We start from the raw sequence: 22,020 nt of genomic DNA, 5'->3' as shown, positions 1-22,020 counted from the left end.
TGAATATGTACAGTGAAACTATGTATAAAGCATACTGGTTGCCTTCCAGATGGGACATATGCCTTCGGATGGCCATACTGGAGTTTTTTTGCTTTAGACAAGAAGAAATAAATAAAGAACAATGCAACAACCTACCCAGTAATATAAAAGTCTGAGTCCTCTGTACTGGTAGTCACGTTTAAAGAAAATGCATTGCAACATTTTACATCTACTAGTGACTATAACTGTAGTAAAATAACCATTTTTCTGTTATTAGAAACACTAAATAAACTAAGTCATGCTTTTACCAGTATTTTAAATATACTCTTGGTTCCATTTAAGTCAATGGATCTGTGTGTCTCCATAAATCTAGGGGATTTGATTCAACCTGTACTACTTCACTAGTGACTTTATATATATCAATTATATTTGAACTTTAAAATGTCTCCTTTTTTCTCTTCCAGATTGATATGACTTCAGAAAAAAGTAAGATTTTCTTTTTTTTGGAAGATGTTATAATACAGTTTGTATGAAAGATGGTTAAGAATAAAGATAAGCATGAAAGAGCTAAGCTTTAACTGCTATCGCTAATAACATCAATACTTTAAAAATGTAATTGAAAACAATGTAATACCAAAGCAGCTAGCCAATTAAATACATTTTAATATATAAATTAACAAGTAATACAGTTTAAAACAGTTCATCTAAGCATTTACTTTCCTTAGACATCCCTAGTGATCCCGCTATTGCTATTTTGCTTGTATGAATGCTCATCCCTCCATTTTTTGTTTTGTCCGTTTGTTGATACACATTTTTGCCTCATGTTTGAGATAAATGACAGTATCATTTTTAATGAAAGCATAATTAATACCCCAATATATTTCATTAAGCTAATGAAATACAAGCATGCAAAAAAGTGATACTGTCTGAAGTAATCAGGCTGTTTAACCCTTTCCCCCCCACCTTTACTGTGGTGAAATATGACTGGAAATATAACTGTTCAGCTTGGTACAGCATATATACCCTTTGTATATACAGATTCAGGTTGTTATTATTGGAAGCTGAGGGTGAATGGTTCACAATGCCAAAGATCTAATTTAATGAAAATGCAAATCAAACAAATATATATTCAGTCTGAAGAGTATCTCTAATAAGAACTGCTTTCAAATGAAGTGATTTCTTAAATTTGGTTAGGAAAAGAATGAATTCTGTCTTGTTTTCAGTTTAAAGTGCAATGCTTTGCCTTTTTTCTACATTGCATTTTGAGGGTTATATATTCTTGATGTACTATGTACATGGTTTAATTGTAAAGACAACAGCACCATGATCCTGAAGACCCCCCTATAGCCTCCTTTGGCTAAAGCAGAAATATTTCATCCAGAGAATAAAAGACATCAGGGTGACAAAATCACTAATAACATGATGGGAAATAGTATTACCATGATTAATGACATTATTGGTATCAGGTATTTGCTCTAATTTATTATTACTTACATCAGGACGACCAATTTCATCAAGGTGGAAAAGACACACTGTAGCATAGCCAGCAGAGTGGAATTTCACTTGTCCCATGACTCATGTTGGCTATGGGAAATGGGAGGTGAATTCAACAGAACAGTAACACAGGCAGGTGAAAAAGGGCTTGAATGCTCCCTTTGACAAGTAATTATTTACTCAGTGCAGTACACCTACCCTAAGGAAGGTGGCAGGGTGAGGTTGCTCAGTTGTGGCTGTCACAGACTCATTTAATTCAGCATAGCATAGAGCTAGAATTTTTGGTGACTCTTAAAACTGGATTAATGAAAATACCAGTCAGCTAGGAATTCAGTTTTGTTACCTATTCCTTTGGCTTCATGGAGAATTAGTTTGAGAATTATCTGCAAGCAGCAGAGTGAGAGACACTGTTCCCAGGAATCGTTAAAAGTATAATTAACAAACATGAAAGAGACCAACAAGTCCCTCCTTAAAAACCATTGAGATGACTCACATCATGATATCCAAATTGCTGGAAAATACACTTACAACCAAGCAACTTATTTTCAGGCAGTTAGTCCAGTTCCCTTGTACTTCTGCTAATGGTCTTCTTTAGTTTGAGTAACTTCTAACGGCAATAGGTAATACACAAGCGAGTGTTCTTTTGGCCCGGCAGTTGTACTGTTCAGTAAGGACTAGGACTCACAGGTGTATGTCCTTGGTTTGGGAATAATTACATAAAAAGAAATGGATCTATGAGACAACACAGAAAATCTCAGCCATGTCAAATACTGCCAGATTGACCTTCCTGAATAGATGTTAAAGCTCTCAGCCAGAACCAGGATTAGAACTGGTGTTTCAAAAAAGTGTGTTATAGGCTTTATCATTTGGCCATAGAGTTGGTTCCTTCCTGTTCTGCTGAAGAGTTAATACAAGTAAACGGGTCTCATGAGAAGAATCCAAAAGAATGAGGGCAAGTGTGTGTGAGAAAGAATATGACCCAGAAGAGCTTAGCAATTAGAGGTACCTAGATTCAAGGTCCACTCTGCTGAATCCAAAACAGTTTCCCACTGAGAAAAGAAACAAGTGGCAAAAATCAAACAACAAAACCTCTAGGACACTATAATAAACCAAGATATTTTATCAGCATCTTCTATTTCAGCTGTTCTACCAATCTAAAAAAAAATTTCTCAGAAACAAACATTTGCGCTTTAGTTTTTAAGTTACGTGAGACCCAGAGCATCCATCAAGACAGTTGTACTACACTCACCTCACTTAGCAGAATGAACAGCTTTGTCATACAAGCTAGAAACACTTCAGTGCAGGTGTGAGAGATGCCAACCACGCCATATCCAAAAGCTTGTAACATGGCAGAGAAGAGTGCTGATCTGGGATGTTAATGACTACTCCACCTATCCTGAAAGGTCCTTCTCCTGCAGTCTACCAGCTGCATTTACTGACACCTACTGACCATTCCTTACAGTTTAGGAGTTATCTTATTTTTCTCTAGTATTAATTCTACCACTGCTTCCTCATTCTGCTAACTAGCCAGGCCACATTGAACCCCCACAAGCCTTCCTGCTACCAGCCACACACCATTTGAATAGCCCTTGCATTTTTCCTCCTACTGGAGCTTCTTTGCTTTGGGCTGATTAACTTAACTCTTTGGCCAGTGAGATAGCAATCCATTTGATATTTATGAAAACATAAATTACAAATCTGCAAAATTTCTAGATAGCATTTCAGTATGCACTACATAATTCACGCTAAAACCAGCTAAATCCCAAATACCAAATTTTCAGCACCAAAATCACCCCCAGCAATCTGGTTATAACTAATGTACGGGACAAACATGCAGCATTCATTACACACAAGAGAATAGCGTATGAAAATGGCTAGTTTTACAGTGAAATACAGATAATTATGTATTGCTTAGGTTCTCCTTATTTGCATTACTACTTCGACTTTTAGAGTGGGGTGCAGAAATGTGTCAAGTTTTATGTGATGAACTACCTCTACAAGAAAAACATACAATTATAATTTCTAAGCACTGCAATCTGCTCATAACTGGCTTCAGTCGTCCAGTGTTTCATTCTGTTCAATGTACATTTTCTGGTAGTCCTTCCTGAAATTAAATATTCCCAGCAGACAGTTATAGCATAATGGGAATTACCTATATCCAGCTTACTGTTTATTGATTGCACAGATTAGACAAATATTTCACCACAGTATGTGTTACAGTATTTTCATGTATCTTTAATTTATATTATTAGTTTTTAGAACTATTGTTTTTTAACTGAAGCTACATACCCAGCAGCATTTGCAACACCTTTGCTTTGCATGGAAATAACTTGCCTTACATAAATTGTATGTATGTGTCTAGTGTGACTGTCTCTGACTTTTGGTTGCCATACATTACATTTTTTAAAACCTTGAAATCACTTCTAAGTTGATTCACAGTTTTTTCTTATTATCTCTCTTTTTCCTCTCTGTCTTCTCTTTCCTCAGTCAATTCATTAGTTGTCAATGAGGATGTTCCAAGGAAAGGACCATGCCTCTTAAACAAAAGAATGTTTGTTTCATTGTTTAGGTGTGAAATCCCCTTAGATGAAATGCCGGTTTGCAGCTGATTCAGATTGCTACATATTTGATTATATTTTAGATTACTGCAGAATTACATTTAACTTTTTTATTTTGGTAATCAAGAAAAAAAAATGTTAACCCAATGTTATTCTGACAGTTTGCTAACACTGGCTTTCTCTTAGAGGAAATCTGACTTTCAATCAGTTCTAATGCTTTCCCCCTTTTTTTCTTGTTTATTTTTATTTGAACATTGATCTGTAACATCTGAACAATCTTGAGATGCCTATCTTTGTGTAACTTCACTGTGTTTCTTCTGGTTTTAATTTGAAATTTTGTTGTTGTTTTTATGTTTTGTTTTTTTTCAGTGGTGTCCTGATTTGGTTTGTTACAGCTTTGATAATGTATGTGTGGTTGTGCTATATTGATAAAGTTAAGCAAGTTATTTCCTGCCATTTTCCTTTTCAGTTTGTTTTTTTTTTTTTTTCCTGTTAGCTTTGCTTTGCTCTCGTACCCTCAGATCTTGTGGATCCATCATTCCCGGCCCATTTTGTTGACCTTCCTACCACTGCAACCAAAGACTGTCATTTTCAGTCCTGATTACATTTTCCAATCTCTATTTTTGATTTCCATTTTACTTTCAATGTTTTTCATTCGCATCAAAGATGACGAGACAGAATCTACAGAAACATCTATCCTGAAAAGCCATCTGGTTAATGAAGTCCCTGTCCTAGCCAGTCCAGACCTGTTGTCTGAAGTTTCAGAGATGAAACAAGATTTGATCAAAATGACTGCCATCTTGACAACTGACCCTTCTGATAGATCAGGCTCCATCAAAGTGAGAGATCTTGGAAAACCCACTGAAGAAGAGCCAGGAGAGCCTTTTGAAATAGTTGAAAGAGTGAAAGAAGACTTAGAAAAAGTAAATGAAATTCTGAGAGGTGGATCCTATACCAGAGAAGAACATGTTTTGCAGAAGTCTCCTTCCAGACAAGAATTTGTAGAAGAATGGGTCATTGTCAGTGATGAAGAAGTTGAAGAAGCGAGAAGAAATGCTCCTCTAGAAGTCACTGAACCTACCTGTGTAGAAGTCAGGGTAGACAAAGAGACAACAAAAATGGAGAAATCAGACATGACAGGAATGGTAGATTACCTTACAGAGGATTTAAAAACATATGTTTCTCTTCATGAGGTACAGCCACAATGCTTACAAGAAGATTTAGTGGAAGAGAGATTTGAAGCTGTAGTAATAAGCAGGAATTCTGAAAAAGAAGGACAAGAATCTACAACAACTGAAACACTAAGTCCACAGGAGCAACACAAGCCAGGCTTAGAAATAAAAAAGCCAGTTAGGACAAAATTAAGAGACAAGGAAAAACAAAAGGAAGGCAAGATACACATCAGTGAAGAACAACCAGGACTAATGAAGCTCACTTCAGACAAGTCACTAGGCGAGGAACCTGGCTTAACACTGACAGCTGCTCCTGAGGCTAAGGCTGTATCCCCTGTTATAGAGGAAACTCCTATCGGCTCAATAAAAGATAAAGTTAAAGCTCTTCAGAAACGAGTGGAAGATGAACAAAAAATACGGTCAAAACTACCAGTCAGAATTCCAACAAGAGAAAGCACTGCAGAAAAGGCTTCTAAAAGACCAGTACAAGTCAAAAAACCAGTAGCACACAAAGCACAACCGCCTGTTTCACCTTCTTCTAAGACAGAAAGACTTGAAGAGACAATGTCAGTTCGTGAACTGATGAAAGCCTTCCAGTCAGGTCAAGATCCATCCAAGAATATATCTGGACTGTTTGAGCACAAATCTGTCAAACAGAAGCAACAGCTCCCTGAGAAGGAAACAACCCGGAGAAAAACAATTTCATCACAAAGTGAAACGAGGCGAGTAGCAAGCCACAAGACAGACAAACAGAAGGACAAACCAAGCACGTCATTAAAAGCAGAGAAGCAGCTGCAACCAAAAAAAGGAAAAATGCAAATTTCTACTGTTGAAATTACCAAGAAAACTGTAGGTAAAGACCAGGTAAAAGAACAGAGCAGCAAAAAACCACCTGAACCTCTCCCTCCAGTATTTGATGATGAAAGTTCCAAAGATACAGCAGCTGTGAAGGGCAGGACTTCTGATGACCAAGGAGATACCGACTTCCAGATCAGCCCTGACAGAAAAACCTCAACAGACTTTTCCGATGTCATTAAAGAAGAACTGGAAGATAATGACAAATATCAACAGTTCCGACACCTTTCCGTTACAGAGGAGGGAGAGCTTAACTTGGAGCAAGTACTGACTAGTCCTTTCAGTGTTGCTTTCCCCACAGAGTGTGTGAAAGATGGATTCCTTCCTGCTCTTTCTCTGCAAAGTGCTGCTTTTGATGGGAGCTCAGAGAGCCTTAAACATGAAGGTGTGGCTGATTCTCCAGGTAGCCTACTTGACGGAACCCCTCAGATCAGCTCTGAGGAAAGTTATAAGCATGAGGGTCTGGCAGAGACTCCAGAAACAAGCCCTGAAAGCCTTTCGTTCTCACCAAAGAAAACCGATGGGCAAATTGAAGAAGCTAAAGGAGCAGCTAGAGCACACACAACAGCAGAAACATGTTCTCCAAAGGAACTCCCTCCAAAGGAAGATGAAAAAGGTATTACTGAAGAACAGCTAGATGCTGTTCCTGAGACTAGTAAGTCTCATTCTGACCATGTATCAGAAGACTTTATACCTACAGCCTCTGAAGGAGAGGCTGATAAAGAGAGTAGCTCAGCTTCCATTAAGAAAGATACTTGCAGGGATAAAGAATCCAGAACCACTGCACATTTAACTAAGTCTTCTGAAACACATGACACTGCTTTAGAGAAAGAAAAAGATATAACCAGTGAACGCCGTGTTGTGGTTAGAAGTCCCCAGAAATTGGAACTTTCACTTGCTAGCCATGATAGTGAAAGCTTTAGCCCAGTTGCAGATGACTCTTTGGCTATAAGTCATAAAGACTCTTTGGAAGCAAGCCCAGTGCTAGAAGATAACTCATCACACAAAACGCCTGATTCTTTGGAGCCCAGTCCTATGAAAGAGTCTCCCTGCCGTGATTCTCTTGAAAGTAGCCCTGTAGAACAAACAGTGAAGGCTGCTATTTTGGGGCAGGCTCCTCTTCAGTCTGTTCTTAGCAAAGGAGAAACCTGCCCAGAGCTGGCATCAGTGCGTTCCAGGATTCTCCGTGACCCCGAAGGAAGTGCTGATGATGATAGTGTAGAGCAAACATCCCTCATGGAGAGTTCAGGGAAAAGTCCTCTTTCACCTGAAACTCCTAGTTCTGAAGAAATTAGCTACGAAATTACACCTAAGACAGCAGACTCACAGACACTGTCAAGCATACCAAAGCCAGCCATGATCCCTGAGGTCAGTGAAGAACCAGAGGACGATACAGAAAGCGAACCAAAGAAGAGATTCACCCCTGAAGAAGAGATGTTTAAAATGGTGACCAAAATCAAAATGTTTGATGAATTAGAACAAGAAGCAAAACAGAAGAGAGATTACAAAAAGGATAGTAAGCAAGATGAATCTTCTGTAGTTGCTGATTCAGAAGCTGCACATGAAGCTGAAGAACCAGAGTCAACAGCTGTAGAAGAAAAAGATATACCTACAGTTGTGATGTCTTCAGCTGAATCTGGAAAAAGTTCTTCCTCTTCAGAAAGTAAGGCAGAATTGAGACAGCTGAAAAAAGAAGCAGACTCAGGCCTCTTAATGGAGCCTGTGATACGAGTGCAGCCACCCTCACCATCACCATCCAGTATTGACTCCAGTTCTAGCCCTGACAAAGCAGGTTTTCAATCCATTGATTCAAAACAATGCTCTTCCAGGATAGGTGCAGTTAAAGCAGAACAGGATAAGCCAACAGAAGATGACAAAGAGGAACAATTTATCTTTGGGGACAGCTGTAAGGCTTCCACAAGAGAATCAGGCATTTGTCATTCTGATGGTTGTGCATCAGCAGAAACTGATGAATCAAAATGTGACAGTACAGATGACAGTGAGACAATTAGTCCCAATGCCCCAGTCACACAGTTTGGGGGTACTCTGTGTCATTCCATTGGTGACAGTTCTCAAGAAGAAGTTCATGTCGAGTCTTCACTATCACTACAGCAACATGATACTACTGAAAAAGATGTCAAAACCACAGCCTTGGTAACACACACACATCTCATTGCTATAGGAGCTGTGTCTGAAAAAGTAGATGATAGTTCTTGTGGACACAGTGCCACCGAGTACTCTGTACCACAAGATGGCAAACTGGCTGAAGATGATACCACTGACCGTTCTGCTTTGGCAAAAGCAGATACTGATTTTGAAACATCTCAAAGAGACACTAATGCTGAGGAACCCTTACTAGAGTATTCATCACTTACCACTGAAACAGTGGAACTTGAAAGTTATGTAGCAGATGCTGCTGAAAGTAGTGCTCCTTATATAGTAAGCCCTTATGAAAATGTGTCTTCTGAGCATTTCTTTACCGACTCTGAAAGTAAGGTAGGATCTAGCAGAAATCTGCTATCTAGGGAAAGCTCTTATATTGAAGAAGGAAAAGATCAGACTGGTGAAACTTTACTTAGGAGAGACACAGGTAGTGAATATCACTCTTCAGAGGAGGTAGATAAGGAAACAGAGCAAAAACCAGAGGATGCATTTCAGAAAATGTCACAAGGGTCTTCAGCATCAGATTCCACAAAATCAGATCAATCTGCCCTTGAGGATGTAAGGGATGAAACAGAGAAATTGATCAGTCAAGTTGTAATCACAAAAACTGATGTGGATTCTGACATGTGGAGTGAAATACGTGAAGATGATGAAGCTTTTGAAGCTCGAGTGAAAGAGGAGGAACAAAAGATATTTGGGTTGATGGTAGACAGGCGATCACAAGGCACAACACCTGATACAACACCAGCCAGAACACCCACTGAAGAAGGGACACCACTTAGTGAACAAAATCCTTTTCTTTTTCAGGAGGGAAAGTTGTTTGAAATGACTAGAAGTGGAGCCATTGACATGACCAAAAGGAACTATCCAGATGAAAGCTTTCACTTCTTCCAAATGGGGCAGCAGCCTCAGGAAGAAGTTTCTTTATCTGAAGAAGTGAATGAAGCAGCAGAGGTGGAATCTTCTAAGCTAAAGAGCTCACCAGATTCATTTTCACCTTCAGAATTGGAGGACTCAGATATACAAGAAAAAGATACATTGAAATATTCACCCCCAGCATCTGAGTCTAGTGATAAATCAGAAGAGATGATAGTTGAAGGTGCCAGCATAGGCACCACAAAAGCAGATCTTAAATCAAGAATTCCGATTAAAATGGGTATTTCAGCTTCTTCAAAATCACCAAAGAAAGAAACTGCTGCCTCTGAAGCTGAGCCCCTCTCCCAAACGGAGACTGACATGGTTGATAGCAGTCAGGTGCCTTGCCCTATCTCTCCTGAGCAGTCTATAGTAGAAGATGAATTAGATTTTTCCAAAGTCACTAGATTTGTTTCTTCTGAACAGGGTGATGAGTCCCCAGACTCTTCACCAGAGGAACAGAGATCTGTGATTGAAATCCCTACTGCTCTAATGGAGAGAGTGCCTTCTTGTGAAAGCAAATCCAAAATTCCTGTAAGAACAGCTGCTGCATCACAATTATTGCAACAATCGGAAGACGAGAGCCTTCCCACAGACAGCTTCCTAGACAGTTTGCAGTGTGAAGGAAAAGATGACCAAGCAAAACCAAAGTCTAAAATTCCCGTCAAAGCAGCTTTCCAAAAAGCTGAACAACAATATACACACACAGACACATCTGTCCACAAGCTAGAGTCACCCAAAGCTCTTGACGTGACAAGCAAACTACCTATGAAACAAGATACCCGAAGTAAATCTGAATCTGATGCAAGTATCCCCGTGGACCCAAAGACTAAGCGTTCAATAAAAGCTAGGAGTTATGCAGAGGCAGAAGCAGAGACCAGGGAGAGGGAGAGAGAGATGAATCTTGAGCTAGATTCGGATGAGGCAACAACAGCAAGACCCAAGGTATTTTCATCACGGTTGCCCGTTAAAAGCAGAAGCACTACAGCCTCCCACAGTGCTTTTAGTCCCACAAAAGAAAGTAAGGAACATTTTTTCGACCTTTACAAAAACTCCATAGAATTCTTTGAAGAAATTAGTGATGAAGCTTCTAAATTAGTGGAAAGACTCACACAGTCAGAGAGAGAACAAGAATTAGTTTCAGATGATGAAAGCAGTAGCGCCCTAGAAGTTTCAGTTATTGAAAATGTGCCATCCAGTGAGACTCAGCAGTCAGTTCCTGAAGACATCTTTGACACCAGACCCATTTGGGATGAGTCTGTAGAGACTCAGATTGAACGTATCCCTGATGAAAATGTCCATGACCATGCTGAAGGTATTTGCCAACAACTGGGATTCCCTGTGCGACGCATGTCATGAATTAAACTTTTTTGTTTTTTGTTTTCTTTGGCGTGAGTGTGTGTATGTTTGTACATATGTGTAATGTGCGTGGCATATTCTTTGAAGCTTTTGGTGGTTGGTTGTGTATTTTTTTCCCCTGTGAGCTGTGTTTGGTTTTCGTGTTGTGTCTGTATTTTTCTTGTCTGTGAAACAATCTCAAGATTGCAAACCATGGATGCTTATGGGAAGTGTTACCTTAATAAACAAAAAACACTTCTAAAACTATGTATTGTTTTACCATTAACCTGATGGCTGAGGTAATGCGCATTTTGGCTTTTGGCTTTCCCTAGCTCTATTCTTAACTATTAATATTTTACTAACCATAAAATATGTGAGCACTGACTGAAACTGAGACAGGCAAATCCATTTTCTTTTGAGTTATTACACAAAGAAATCTGCAGAAGTTTTTAATGTTCCTTTTTTGACCATCTGTGTTCAAGAAAATTCTGTGTCAACAGTAACTTTAGTACAAGTTTTCTGGTGTTTGTTTTTTCTCTCACCTACTTCCTGTACTACTCTGAGTAGCCATGATGGAAATCCAGTAGCTACAAGGAAACATGCAAATATCATTAACACTGAGCAATTTTCTGAATCTCCAATACTGCAACCCATGTGTGCATTCAGGGAAAACCAAAACTCAAATTCTACCATTCTCAAATTAGCTTTGGGGTTGGGAGGAACAGTCAGTCTCACTGTTACTGACATAAATGAAGACTGGTGAATGAACATCTCATTTTTTCCTTGCCTTCATTGTAAGTATTTTGTATCGCTCCCTAGGTGAAATGGTCAAAGTCACTTAAATTAACAATATCTCAAATACAAACCATAATATGAAGTGCTACATAGACTGTTTGAACACAACTTTGCCTACTACAGAAAGAACATAATCAGAAGTCCAGATGAATTTTTCAACCTTGGCATTTACTAAGGAGGCATGGAAAATTATTGTTCTTGACTTTAGTTAATGTCTTCAATTAATGTTAGAAGGAAGTTTAGAATAAAATGCTTGGCCAAAATAGGCACAGTAGACGCTTCAGTCCTTGTATAGTTTTTCACATGAAGGCTTGATTTTCAAAGGGAAAATATAGATACTATGCTTTTTGAAAAAATCAAGCTTGCCCTTTTTTTTTTTTAACCTGAGGATTTACAATCCTTACTTTAGTTACCCAGTTGTAACAGCCTGTCCGCATTTAGACTACAGCAGTAGGAAAAAAAAAAGCATTTTCCCTTCTTGGGCTACATCACCTACAAAAATGATTTTTAACTTGTAAAAGGCAACTTGTGGCTCTCTTTGACCTTTAGATCAACAGGATGATCAGGAAAGGACAGAGGAAAGACTGGCCCATATTGCTGATCATCTTGGATTCAGCTGGACAGGTAAAATGCATGTCATCTACTCCACAGAGAAAGGAGTGAAGCATTCCTCACTGTTTTCATGCTTCTTTCAAACAATTTCCTGATTATCTGAAGATGTTTTATAGAAATATTTCAGTATCTTACTGTCTCCTGGTTACTAAAATTCCTATAGCCTATTAATTAAGAACTAAGATGCAGAGGTAAGTTCCCTGCACTTGCTGTGGCATCTCCAGAGGGAAAAGTCCCAGGATGAGAGGGTGACAAAAGAGCTGGCATATGTTATCATACTCTTTCTTGCAAAATGCAACAATTCTGGCTAGAAGATAAATGAATAGATAAATAAACATCATCTGTGTTCTAGAACTCCTGAGCTGGAAGGTGACCGTAGGGATAATTGACATCAGCTTCTTTTCTACAGAACTGTGCTGAGGAAAAAGGCATAAAAGGGGATGTATTTGTAACCATCACTTTAATATTGTGGCTTTAATAGATCTGAGACAAAGTTACTGGGGACAAGTGAAAGTAATACAAAATGAAATGCAGATGTCTGTCACTGAAAATCAGACCAAGTGTTTACAAAGAAAAAGAGCTGTGCAGAAATCTCAGTTCTGTGTCAAACTCTGCAATCCAACAAAACATTGTTGTGAAAAAACCCCATCAGGTCTACCTTTTTTTGTATCCCTAGAGCAGTACCACACTCCTGAAAATAAGCAAGGCTCTAGGAGTTAAAGAGCTGTATATCAGACAAAAAATGTTAACTCCTTGATAACGAAGACTGTGATCTATACTGTTTTTATAAGTATCTTCAGACTATATACAAAATATCCCTGATACTTTTGCTTGTGTTACTCACCTCTTCCTTTCCTGTCCTCTGTTTCACTCCATACTGGAGACTGGGAGCATATATCATTCACCCCAACATAGATTATCTTGAAATCAGTAGGACTTGAACCCACACAATGTAACAGATTGGGAATCTGATGAAAATTTTACGTAAATGAATAGACAGTTCTGAACACAAAACCAGAAGAAAAAAAAAGGGGTGCTCATCAAAATAGACATGAATGTTTTATAGAATTTTAGAGAGGACAAGATGATAGACCTGCATAAATATTCCTGTCTTACATGATGGTAATGATTGATTGCAGTAAAGATTACTGTGTCAAATGTTACTTTGGGGGATAAAGTAGTAGTTTTTTGTTCAAACTTACTTGATTACCTAGGATTTGAATCTAATGGGTAGTTACTGTATATTTGCTGAAATTTACAGTTGCACCAGTGGACAAGCCAGCCTGGAAATAAGGTTATCCAGGGTTTGGGTGTTAAGAGTTCCCTCCCTCTTGTTAAAACATTATACCCTCCAAAATTAAGTCCATGCCACTATAGCAATAATGACAATGTAATAGCATATGAATCCTTCTTTGTGAAAGCAGAAATCTGGAGACCAGGAATAACAGTAGGAATCTCACAATTTCTCCATGGCTTTACCTCATTTGATGACCCATTTTAACAGTTGCCTCTGAGAGCCAGGAATGGTAGACAAAAAATAGAAGCTTACACAGACCATCACTTCCAGGCATAACACATTTCTGTCTTTGTCATGAACTTACTGTTTAACACTGTCTCTCTATATAACACAAGCTACATTAGAGCAAAGAGAATTTCTTTTCAGAAAAGTTTGTAATCCACTTATTCTGCTGACAGCCGTAAAATACGTATTAGGCTAAAAAGACATTTTTACAGAGACTGATTCCTTTTGCAGAGCTAGCAAGAGAACTGGATTTCACAGAAGAGCAAATTCACCAGATACGAATTGAAAATCCTAATTCACTTCAAGACCAGAGCCACGCACTCCTCAAATACTGGCTTGAAAGGGATGGGAAACATGCAACAGGTTTGTTTCCAGTTACAGTGCATATAACTGTCTCCAGTTTGCTAGTTGAGGTGACAGATGTGTGTTATAATCACAAAAAGAAAATTTAGGTAAAATTTAGGCTATAGAAAGGATGACCATAGGTTGTACTTAATTTTTTTTTTAAGCTTGTCTGTATAACATGGTATATCACAGGATTCTCAGAGAAAATTAGTTTAATCTTGTTCATTTGGAGAGCTAGGCAAGAACATCTTACAGCAAAGTAAGAGCGGAAAAACACTGAGGCCTCTGTTTCCTAAACAGAAAAATGTTTGGGGAAACTAAACAAATTTGTTAAAGCATAAAACAAAATGAGTCGTAATTTTTACAGGCAGTCCTTCAGTTAATTTTAGATTTTACGTAGCAGTGCTTCTAAATGTATCTGTGTTTTCTATATGATATTATATTGCTCAGTATCCTATATATGTCCTTCATATGGAAAACAGAAGGGAGAGGGCAGGTGGAATTCTTAACTCAGCTACATGGTGTTGTTCTAATGCCACAGATACAAATCTTACCCAATGTCTCACAAAAATCAACCGAATGGATATTGTTCACCTAATGGAGACCAGCGGCATAGACTCCATGCAGGTCCACGGCACCCGCACGTATGCGGAAATTGAACAAACAATAGGATTGGACCACAGTGAAGGTAAATGCCTCCTGATCCAGATTGCTCAGGTTATCTCATCTAAGCACTAGCTTCTGTTCTGAAATGTTTGAATAGGATGATCTGTTAACTCTTATGACTGAGCACTAGAATCTAATTTTGAAAGCACGGATAATATGGATGAATGCAAGCATGACATCCCACAGGTCACTATTGCACCAGGTATAAGGTCGCTGCATTAGCCGATTCTTATAAAGCAAATGAAGGAATGTTGTCAGAAACTACTGCAAGTACTCATGCCCAGTTTGTTGGGGTTTTTTGCTTATACAATACTTTCATAAAAGCTAAGAAGGTTCCATTAGGATTTGACCAAGATTCATAAAAGGAAAACTACTCCATGCTTTGGAAAAACCTTTGGATTCAAGTATCCAGGATATTGTAATTCTGCTGCTATGATGCTATTGGATTTCTTAAGTTTAAAAGTTCAGTAGGTTACATCAATGGCTGTAAACTAAAGAAATACCTCCAAATTACATGATATAAAATTATCTTTTGTGGAAGTGATACTTTTACATCCTTAACTTAGTATTGAACTAGCAGCTCGGTAAAGTATTAAACAGCTGCAAGCATCCCATCTTTAGGATAATGTAAGAATAAAAGGTTATTTGCTATAATTAGAATTCTAATACCACAACTGATTAGTTTAGAATGTTAACCTCCATGTCCTGCTCAAATTAATTACAAGTACTTATGTTTTCCCCCGAGCTATTCTTCAGAGTTCAGTAGGTTCTTGGTGAAGGGGCTAGTAAGGAAAAACAAAAGCCCAAGCTTGTGACTAATAGCCTGTGGAACAGAAATGTATATGTTATTTTACATTTTTTTCAGAATGAGAACTCCTGCTTTGAGATTAGGGGTTGGGGGCGGGTGGATGTGTTTACATGCCTTGAAGCACATAAATTAGCTAGGTCTTGCACCAAGTCCTGTATTGATTTCTTTGTCCATACTTGTGCAGTTATTTTTTTACATAAGCAGATAAATAATGAATGAGGGGAAAAAAGTCACTAAAACCTATCCTAGTCTGCTGGAAAAAACCTGTTGTGAATCTTCTTTCATCCTTTGAGGGTTTCAAGATTAATTACTCTAGGTAAATTTCTGAGTAAATTTAATTTTGCCTGTAACTGTAAAGATTCATTATTTGGCAACACTAGTGGTAATCCAATGTTCCTTCAGTTACGTAGAGAGGTTACGTCCTCTCCCACTCAAGAGGTCTAAAAATTTTAGGTAACATGTTCCATCCAGGAATTGTAAATGCACATGGAGAATGAAAAGGACTTGTTGTATTCTAGTAAGACTTGTAATGACATTTCTCATCTCTCTGTTTTTTAAAGGCTTTTCTGTACTGCAAGAAGAACTGTACCATTCAAGACATAAGCAAGAACAACAACACAGAACATCTAAAGACAGTGACCCAACTGAACACCCTCCCATTGTCTCTGAGGAAGACGTGTCTGTCAGTTATTCTCCTTTTCAGGACAGTACTCCCAGGAGTGAGGCAGAAGTCTCAATGGCTGAGCTCCTGAGACAAGCACATAAGGAACAAGTAGAAGCTGAATTCTCAGGGAAACCCCAAGATGTGCCAGAAAAGCCATCTGCTTTACAACATGGATATTTGTAAGTGTCAAAAGACAAGAATAAAACCTATGTGGAACCGATTATCTTTTCTCTGTGTAGTAAGAGGATTTTACAGTTTTCTTTGAAACATAAGAACTCACTAAAATTTTCCTCCAACTGTGCGCAGGGATTCATTAGATCCTTCTGCAGGTTTGACTTTCTAATCCATATGGAGGAAGACTTGAGGATCGAGAGAGAAAGTCAGTTTGTTACTGTCAACATAAAGCAATAATCTAGTCTAGTACATATGAAAGAAAAGAGGAAGAAGGTAGAGGCGAGGTTTTTTCCAAAGTGTATATATTTTTCATATGTTAGATGGCAAATAATGTTAAATTTAATGGAATTAACACTAGAGGGGCCTTTCTTCAACTTCAGGATGTCTTTTTCAATTGAGGCAAAATTTTTCGAACTTAATTATTACTTACAAAAGTTATAACCACATGTAAGCAACTAGATTTTTAAAAGTAAGTTTCAGATGGCCAAAGGAACAAAAGCATGGTTTTATACAGACAAGACCAAAGTATTTAAGGGAACAACACATGATAAAGTATAGATTTAGAAGATGCCCACAGCGAAGCCTTGAATTCTGATTTGGGGTTGCTTTCATTTGGAAAGGAGCTTGAAAAGGATCAAGTTTCTTTCCCTCCTCCATCTCTAATCACATGCCTGCGCTGAGAACTCTAGAGGCTTGATTCAGGTATTGATAGGCTAGAAAAATAGAAATGATCCACTTCCAAAGAAGTGATTTTCCTGGTAGTGATTAGCTTTGATGTAGCGGTGCAGCTCCAAACAGTCAAAGTGCAGTTGAGGATTCTTTTGCTCACGATATGCCTAACACCCAGGAGAGAGTGTGGGAGACAGAAAACAGCATCTAAGGTAAAGTATGTTGCACTCATAGGCAAAAATACCAATACTTCTTATTGATTTGCATGAGGAAATTCATGTTTTTTGAGGAATAGAGAATACATTTGAGACAATAAGATTTACATTTGTGAGGGAACAAGTGACAGCCAAGCTCATATAAGTAAGTCCTTTACAAAGACCAAGTTTTGCAGATTTGGGTGCAACGTTTGGACATCCATTTGGAGATTTTCTTATGTCAGGAAGACGAGGGATTCCTAGCCAGATTGGTTGCTCTGTGGTTATTGTCAATGAGTATCAGTTATTTCTAGACTTTGCTAGATGACAGATGACATCATAATATTTAATCAGTGCATAATGTTCCATTTATGGAAATTGGAAAGGATTGCACAGTAGTAACTTTCCTTGAACCTGTCTAATTCACAGTGCCACAAGTCCAGGAACAGAGCAGGCTACAGCACCAGTCACTGGAAAGGCAGCAAGTGAAAAATCTGCACACTTCAGTGCAGCAAAAGAAGAGAGGGAAATACCATCCCCACAGCCCCCATCATCTGCTCAGAGAGGTGACTCTCCCATCATCCAAGAGCCCGAGGACTCCCAGCTCCACCAGGATTACTCCTCTCCAAGAAGAACTAGTCTGGTGATAGTGGAGTCAACTGATGAGCAGACAGAAAAGCTTGGAAGAGGCTATGAAGAGGAATCTTTAGAAAAGGTAAATACCAACTTTGCCTCAAAGTAATTGATACAGAAGAACAAGTTTTATGTCTCGCTCAGTCTTTAAGATGGGAATATTTTTAATCAGCTTAATTGATCTCCATCTGCAACTGAGTCTTTTCTCCTTTCCTCTGTGCTTATAAGGGCGAGCTATTATCATTTGTATAGAGGTTTTAAAGCTGAAGCAAAACCTGGATCCTAAAGACTAGACTGTAATTCTGGTTCTGCCACCCTTATTTGTCCTTTGGTCTGTGACAGTTGTGTCTATGCAGGTGAGAGAGAACTAGTGGAAGTAACGGGTGCAGAAAGAAACCACGTATAAATGAAGGCTGAAAAACAGATGTAATGAAAGACAAAGTAATAATGTTAAAAGCTTATGATGAAAGGCATGACTAGCCCAGAGCAGCATGGAGAATGACATGAAAAATACTGCAAAGTTAGTGAGTTGGAAAAGAGGCAGCATGATGTATGTTGCAGAATACTAAGGATGCACCAGAAGAAAAGAACTTGAGATGGTGTTTCTGTAGCATGCAGGCAGTAAAGAGAAATGGAGACAGGAGATGGAAGAGAAGAAAACCGTGAGGTAGGTCATTTGGTTGTGTAAGACAAAGGAACCTCATTGCAATGTTTGGAGAGGGAAGATGTCAAGAAGCAATAAAAGAAAGCCACTATATGTCTTTCAATGGGGAATTTAAATTACTTGGAAGTTCCAGGTTTAAGAATAAACAGTTTTCTTTGCCTGTTCTAAGTGGAAGAAAAGGAGAAGGCATAATTGGGCAGGAAATCCGTTTTATCACTGAAGTTAGAGCACAGAAAGCACAGTTCTGCTTAAGCAGAAATTCTTTCCTGTTTTGACATTTCCCTAGAAACGGGCTTGCTTTCTTTGCTGTTTATGCTGCCAAATGTACCAACCTCTAGAATGAAGAGTTTCAGAGATCTGCCTCTGGGATCTCAGAAAAAGGCTGAATATAAAATATTAAAGGATAACGCAGATGTTGAAAGATGAGCTGCAATAGGACTCAATACAATGGCTGCTGTAGGAAAGGTTGCCCTCAAGGATAATGTACTCCTTTTCCTCCAGAGTTCTTTTATTAAAGTAAAACAACAACAAGAACCAGCACCACCAAAAAGAAACAACCCCCCCTTTATTTTCCCCTCTATGCTTTTATACTGTTGCTATTTCCCAGGTAGTTCTTCTCAGCTTCTCTTTGCCTTCTGAACTCTTAATTTACATTTTTAATTTTTCCCTATGCAAGAGAGAGAACTTAAACACTTTTTACTAATTTTTCTTGATCTTTCCAGTGCTGAGGCTATTGATACATTGTCATCTAGTTAAAACTGTTTAGTCCTACTGTCTATATGCTGCACTGTGCACTTCTTGGTATGGAGGATTAAAAGGCTTTCATATAATTTTCTGTGCAAATAATACAGAAACCATACATAATATGTACGAATTAAAGAGTTGGTGTTAATAATACTTTCTAGTCAACCTGCAGCCATGTCACGCCACAGATTTCAGGCTTGTCTCTGGCAACCTTAAGAGCCCTAAGAGCACTAATCCTATAGAATTAGTACCACAAAGATTCATCTGTCTTTTTTCAATATAATAATGAACAGCTAATGTATAGTCAAGAGGCCAAAGCCTTCCACCCCACATCAGTGTTTCACAAATTAAAGTCAGGTAAGACAAAAAAATGCTAAAGGCAAAATTTTCAGAAGTCAAGATGGTTTTAGATAAAAGCAAGACAGAACCTGTAAGTAGTGCTAGTACCAGATACAACAGAGCGCTGCTTCCATGCTTCCACTAGGAGCTGGCAGAGGAGTTAGGTGGGCTGGAGACCAGCTCAGACGAGGACGAGATGGTAACTACCAGAGTTGTTCGTCGCCGGGTGATCATACAGGTACTGAGTGTTGAACAATCGCACGAGCCTGTGGTCACCAGGCCCTGGTAACACCTTTAGGCATGCTGCCAAGACAACCACTTGGCTGGTATTGCACCTGAAGCTGGAATGCTCCTGAATAACGCATGGGCATTGGATAAGCCATTCTAACACCTTTTCTTGAAGCGAGGATGATAAGTAATACCACTAACCCTACTCTACATTCCGTGAAATGCCTCAGTAGGAGGAGGACAAAGACTTCTCAGCCCTGTAAATGACACAGTCATCTAATGTTGCATAACTTTTCTTTGCATGTCTAACTATTATTTGCAGACAATTTTTTTTTCTAACATTTTTCATTTTTTTCATTCTCTAACCAATTAACCAACTTTAAAATTACTTAAAGTTACCTGTATGAAGATCTTGCTTCACAAAACTTTGTTCTTTGTCATACAGGCTGATAGTATGCCTGACATGCCACCAGAAACAGTCACAGAAGAGCAATATACAGATGAACATGGCCACACAGTGGTAAAGAAGGTACTGTCAGTTATGCCCCTTGCTACCTTCTTACTGTCCTATAAAATGAAAGATAAATACATCCACGTACATGCCAAATTTTCTTTTGGAAAGGGGCATGATTTTCAATAGCAGAGCATGGAAGGAACCAGAATTTCTGTTCATGAGAGATTCCAAAGTTTGAAGATTTATTTTGATTTACGAGATCATTCTGTTTCACAGTTTATAACTTGACACATTTTGTGAATTTTCCCACTTACAGCAAACTAAAATTCTGCATAGATCCACAATTCTGAGAAAAAGTTTTTTGTTTTTTTTAAAAGACAACAAAAACCACATCGGTACAATTTTATATAAGATCATGTTTGCTCGTGTTAATGAAACTAATGGAGGGCTAGGTCTGCAAGAGTCATCTAAATCCAGACTTCAGATCTTCAAAAGCTCCACTCAGCCATGCCTGAACACGTTAATAAATTTCTATCTGTACATACAGTTTATAGCACAAAGAATATGGGAAGTACTTGTTTGTGTGATGGCCTCATAAAATAAGCATTTCCAGACCATGCTTACAAAAATGAATTCTGCATAGTATGGAGGTGGAAGAACAACCTCTGTGCTCCTTGCTTTATCTGACAACTCAGTGCTTAGAGAGTTGGTCTAGGACTTGGTTTCATTCTGCTGGTGGCAAACTCCATCTTCTGTCTCCCAAGAAAACATCATACACCCTCAGCTGGATAACATGTCTCTGGAAGATGTTTGAATTCATATTAAAATAAAGCCCAGCCAAATATTCCTGGGCACATTGTGCAAGAGTGAGCATGACTGCATTCTTCTGGGTAGGTCCGTGCCTGGAAGGGCATTACCCCCACCTCTGGGACTTTCAGATATAAGTGACACAGTCTGAGTGAGCATCACAGCAAACTAGCCTTTGGATAAAGCAGATGGTAACTGTCAAAAGGGGCTGGGAACGTGTATGAAAACATAGAGCTCCAAGTCATCCACAGAGGGATTCATACCCATCATCCTGAGAAATTTATCTCATCCTGAACTCCATAATTCTCTTCTGCTCCTCTTTGTCTGGCTTGCCAATGCCTAGAAAGCTTAAGCATCAGATTAGTGTCGTAAGCAGGTTAATTCTAGCTCACTAGTTCTGCAGTGGTTAGTAGCATCCAAGTAGTGGTTAGTAGATGTCCAAGACCCTCTGTGAATCTAGTTCTAAGTATTTGACAGCCAAGCCGATAACCTCTTACTGTCAGAAGCCTTTTTGAAAACACCAGCCTGAAAATGTTTTCTAGCAGTTGTGTGGTTGTAAAGTATGTCCGCTCTCTAAAATACTGCATATCTTTTCCTCATGATAACTACTGCTTTAGAAAGTCATTCCAGTACCTGTATTGAGCCCACTTGTGAATTTAAGCTTACGGAAGCTTTGCTGTGTGGTAACCTAAGTAGGGTGAATGCATCAACTTGCAGCTTTACTACAGGTATTTGTGAGTATGTGTGTTAAAGACTAGAATACTGAACCATCTGTGTAGGTTTGTGTGGGGAAGAAATGCCCTTTTACTAGAAAATACTATATAGAGAATAAGAAGGAATATGTTATTGTTAATTCTTTTGGTACAAAGCTCTATTGCATTCCTTCAGGTCACCAGAAAGATCATCCGGCGATATGTTTCTCCAGATGGCGCAGAAAAAGAGGAAGTCCTAATGCAAGGAGCACCACAACAACCTGTCACTGTTGAAGAAGGAGATAGCTATTCCAAAGTTGTAAAACGGGTTGTGCTGAAGAGCGACAGTGAACAGTCAGAGGTCAGATCTTCTACTTTCCTTGCAGTGGTACAAAGCAGCAGTACACCAACAGTGTACTGAGTAACTACATCTTACTCATGCCAACATTCAGTTTTGAATTATACTTTTAAAAGTTTTCTTACAGATGGAAAGGCCTCAGAATAAAGACAAGGAAAAGGTGCGGAGGGGGAAGGTG

At 38.7% G+C, this 22,020-nt stretch overlaps 1 protein-coding gene across 1 annotated transcript in view; it reads left to right on the top strand.

The window, feature by feature from the left end:
- The window catches only part of LOC104468080 (ankyrin-2-like), a gene marked incomplete at its 5' end in the record, with an annotated part of 83,103 nt that overhangs the window by 56,696 nt on the left and 4,387 nt on the right, over positions 1–22,020 (top strand). Inside the window, 10 exons of the mRNA XM_010082090.1 lie at positions 444–465; positions 4,698–10,451; positions 11,819–11,893; positions 13,635–13,766; positions 14,290–14,436; positions 15,783–16,065; positions 17,353–17,638; positions 19,449–19,541; positions 19,977–20,060; positions 21,681–21,845. Of these exons, the coding sequence (XP_010080392.1) occupies positions 444–465; positions 4,698–10,451; positions 11,819–11,893; positions 13,635–13,766; positions 14,290–14,436; positions 15,783–16,065; positions 17,353–17,638; positions 19,449–19,541; positions 19,977–20,060; positions 21,681–21,845 (7,041 nt within the window). The remainder of the gene's footprint in view (positions 1–443; positions 466–4,697; positions 10,452–11,818; positions 11,894–13,634; positions 13,767–14,289; positions 14,437–15,782; positions 16,066–17,352; positions 17,639–19,448; positions 19,542–19,976; positions 20,061–21,680; positions 21,846–22,020) is intronic.

This window comes from Pterocles gutturalis, unplaced genomic scaffold, assembly GCF_000699245.1.
Source record: "Pterocles gutturalis isolate BGI_N339 unplaced genomic scaffold, ASM69924v1 scaffold14044, whole genome shotgun sequence".
NCBI classification, from domain to species: domain Eukaryota; kingdom Metazoa; phylum Chordata; class Aves; order Pterocliformes; family Pteroclidae; genus Pterocles; species Pterocles gutturalis.
Note: the sequence above shows the minus strand (reverse complement) of the source record. Positions and strands in the feature narration are given on the sequence as shown.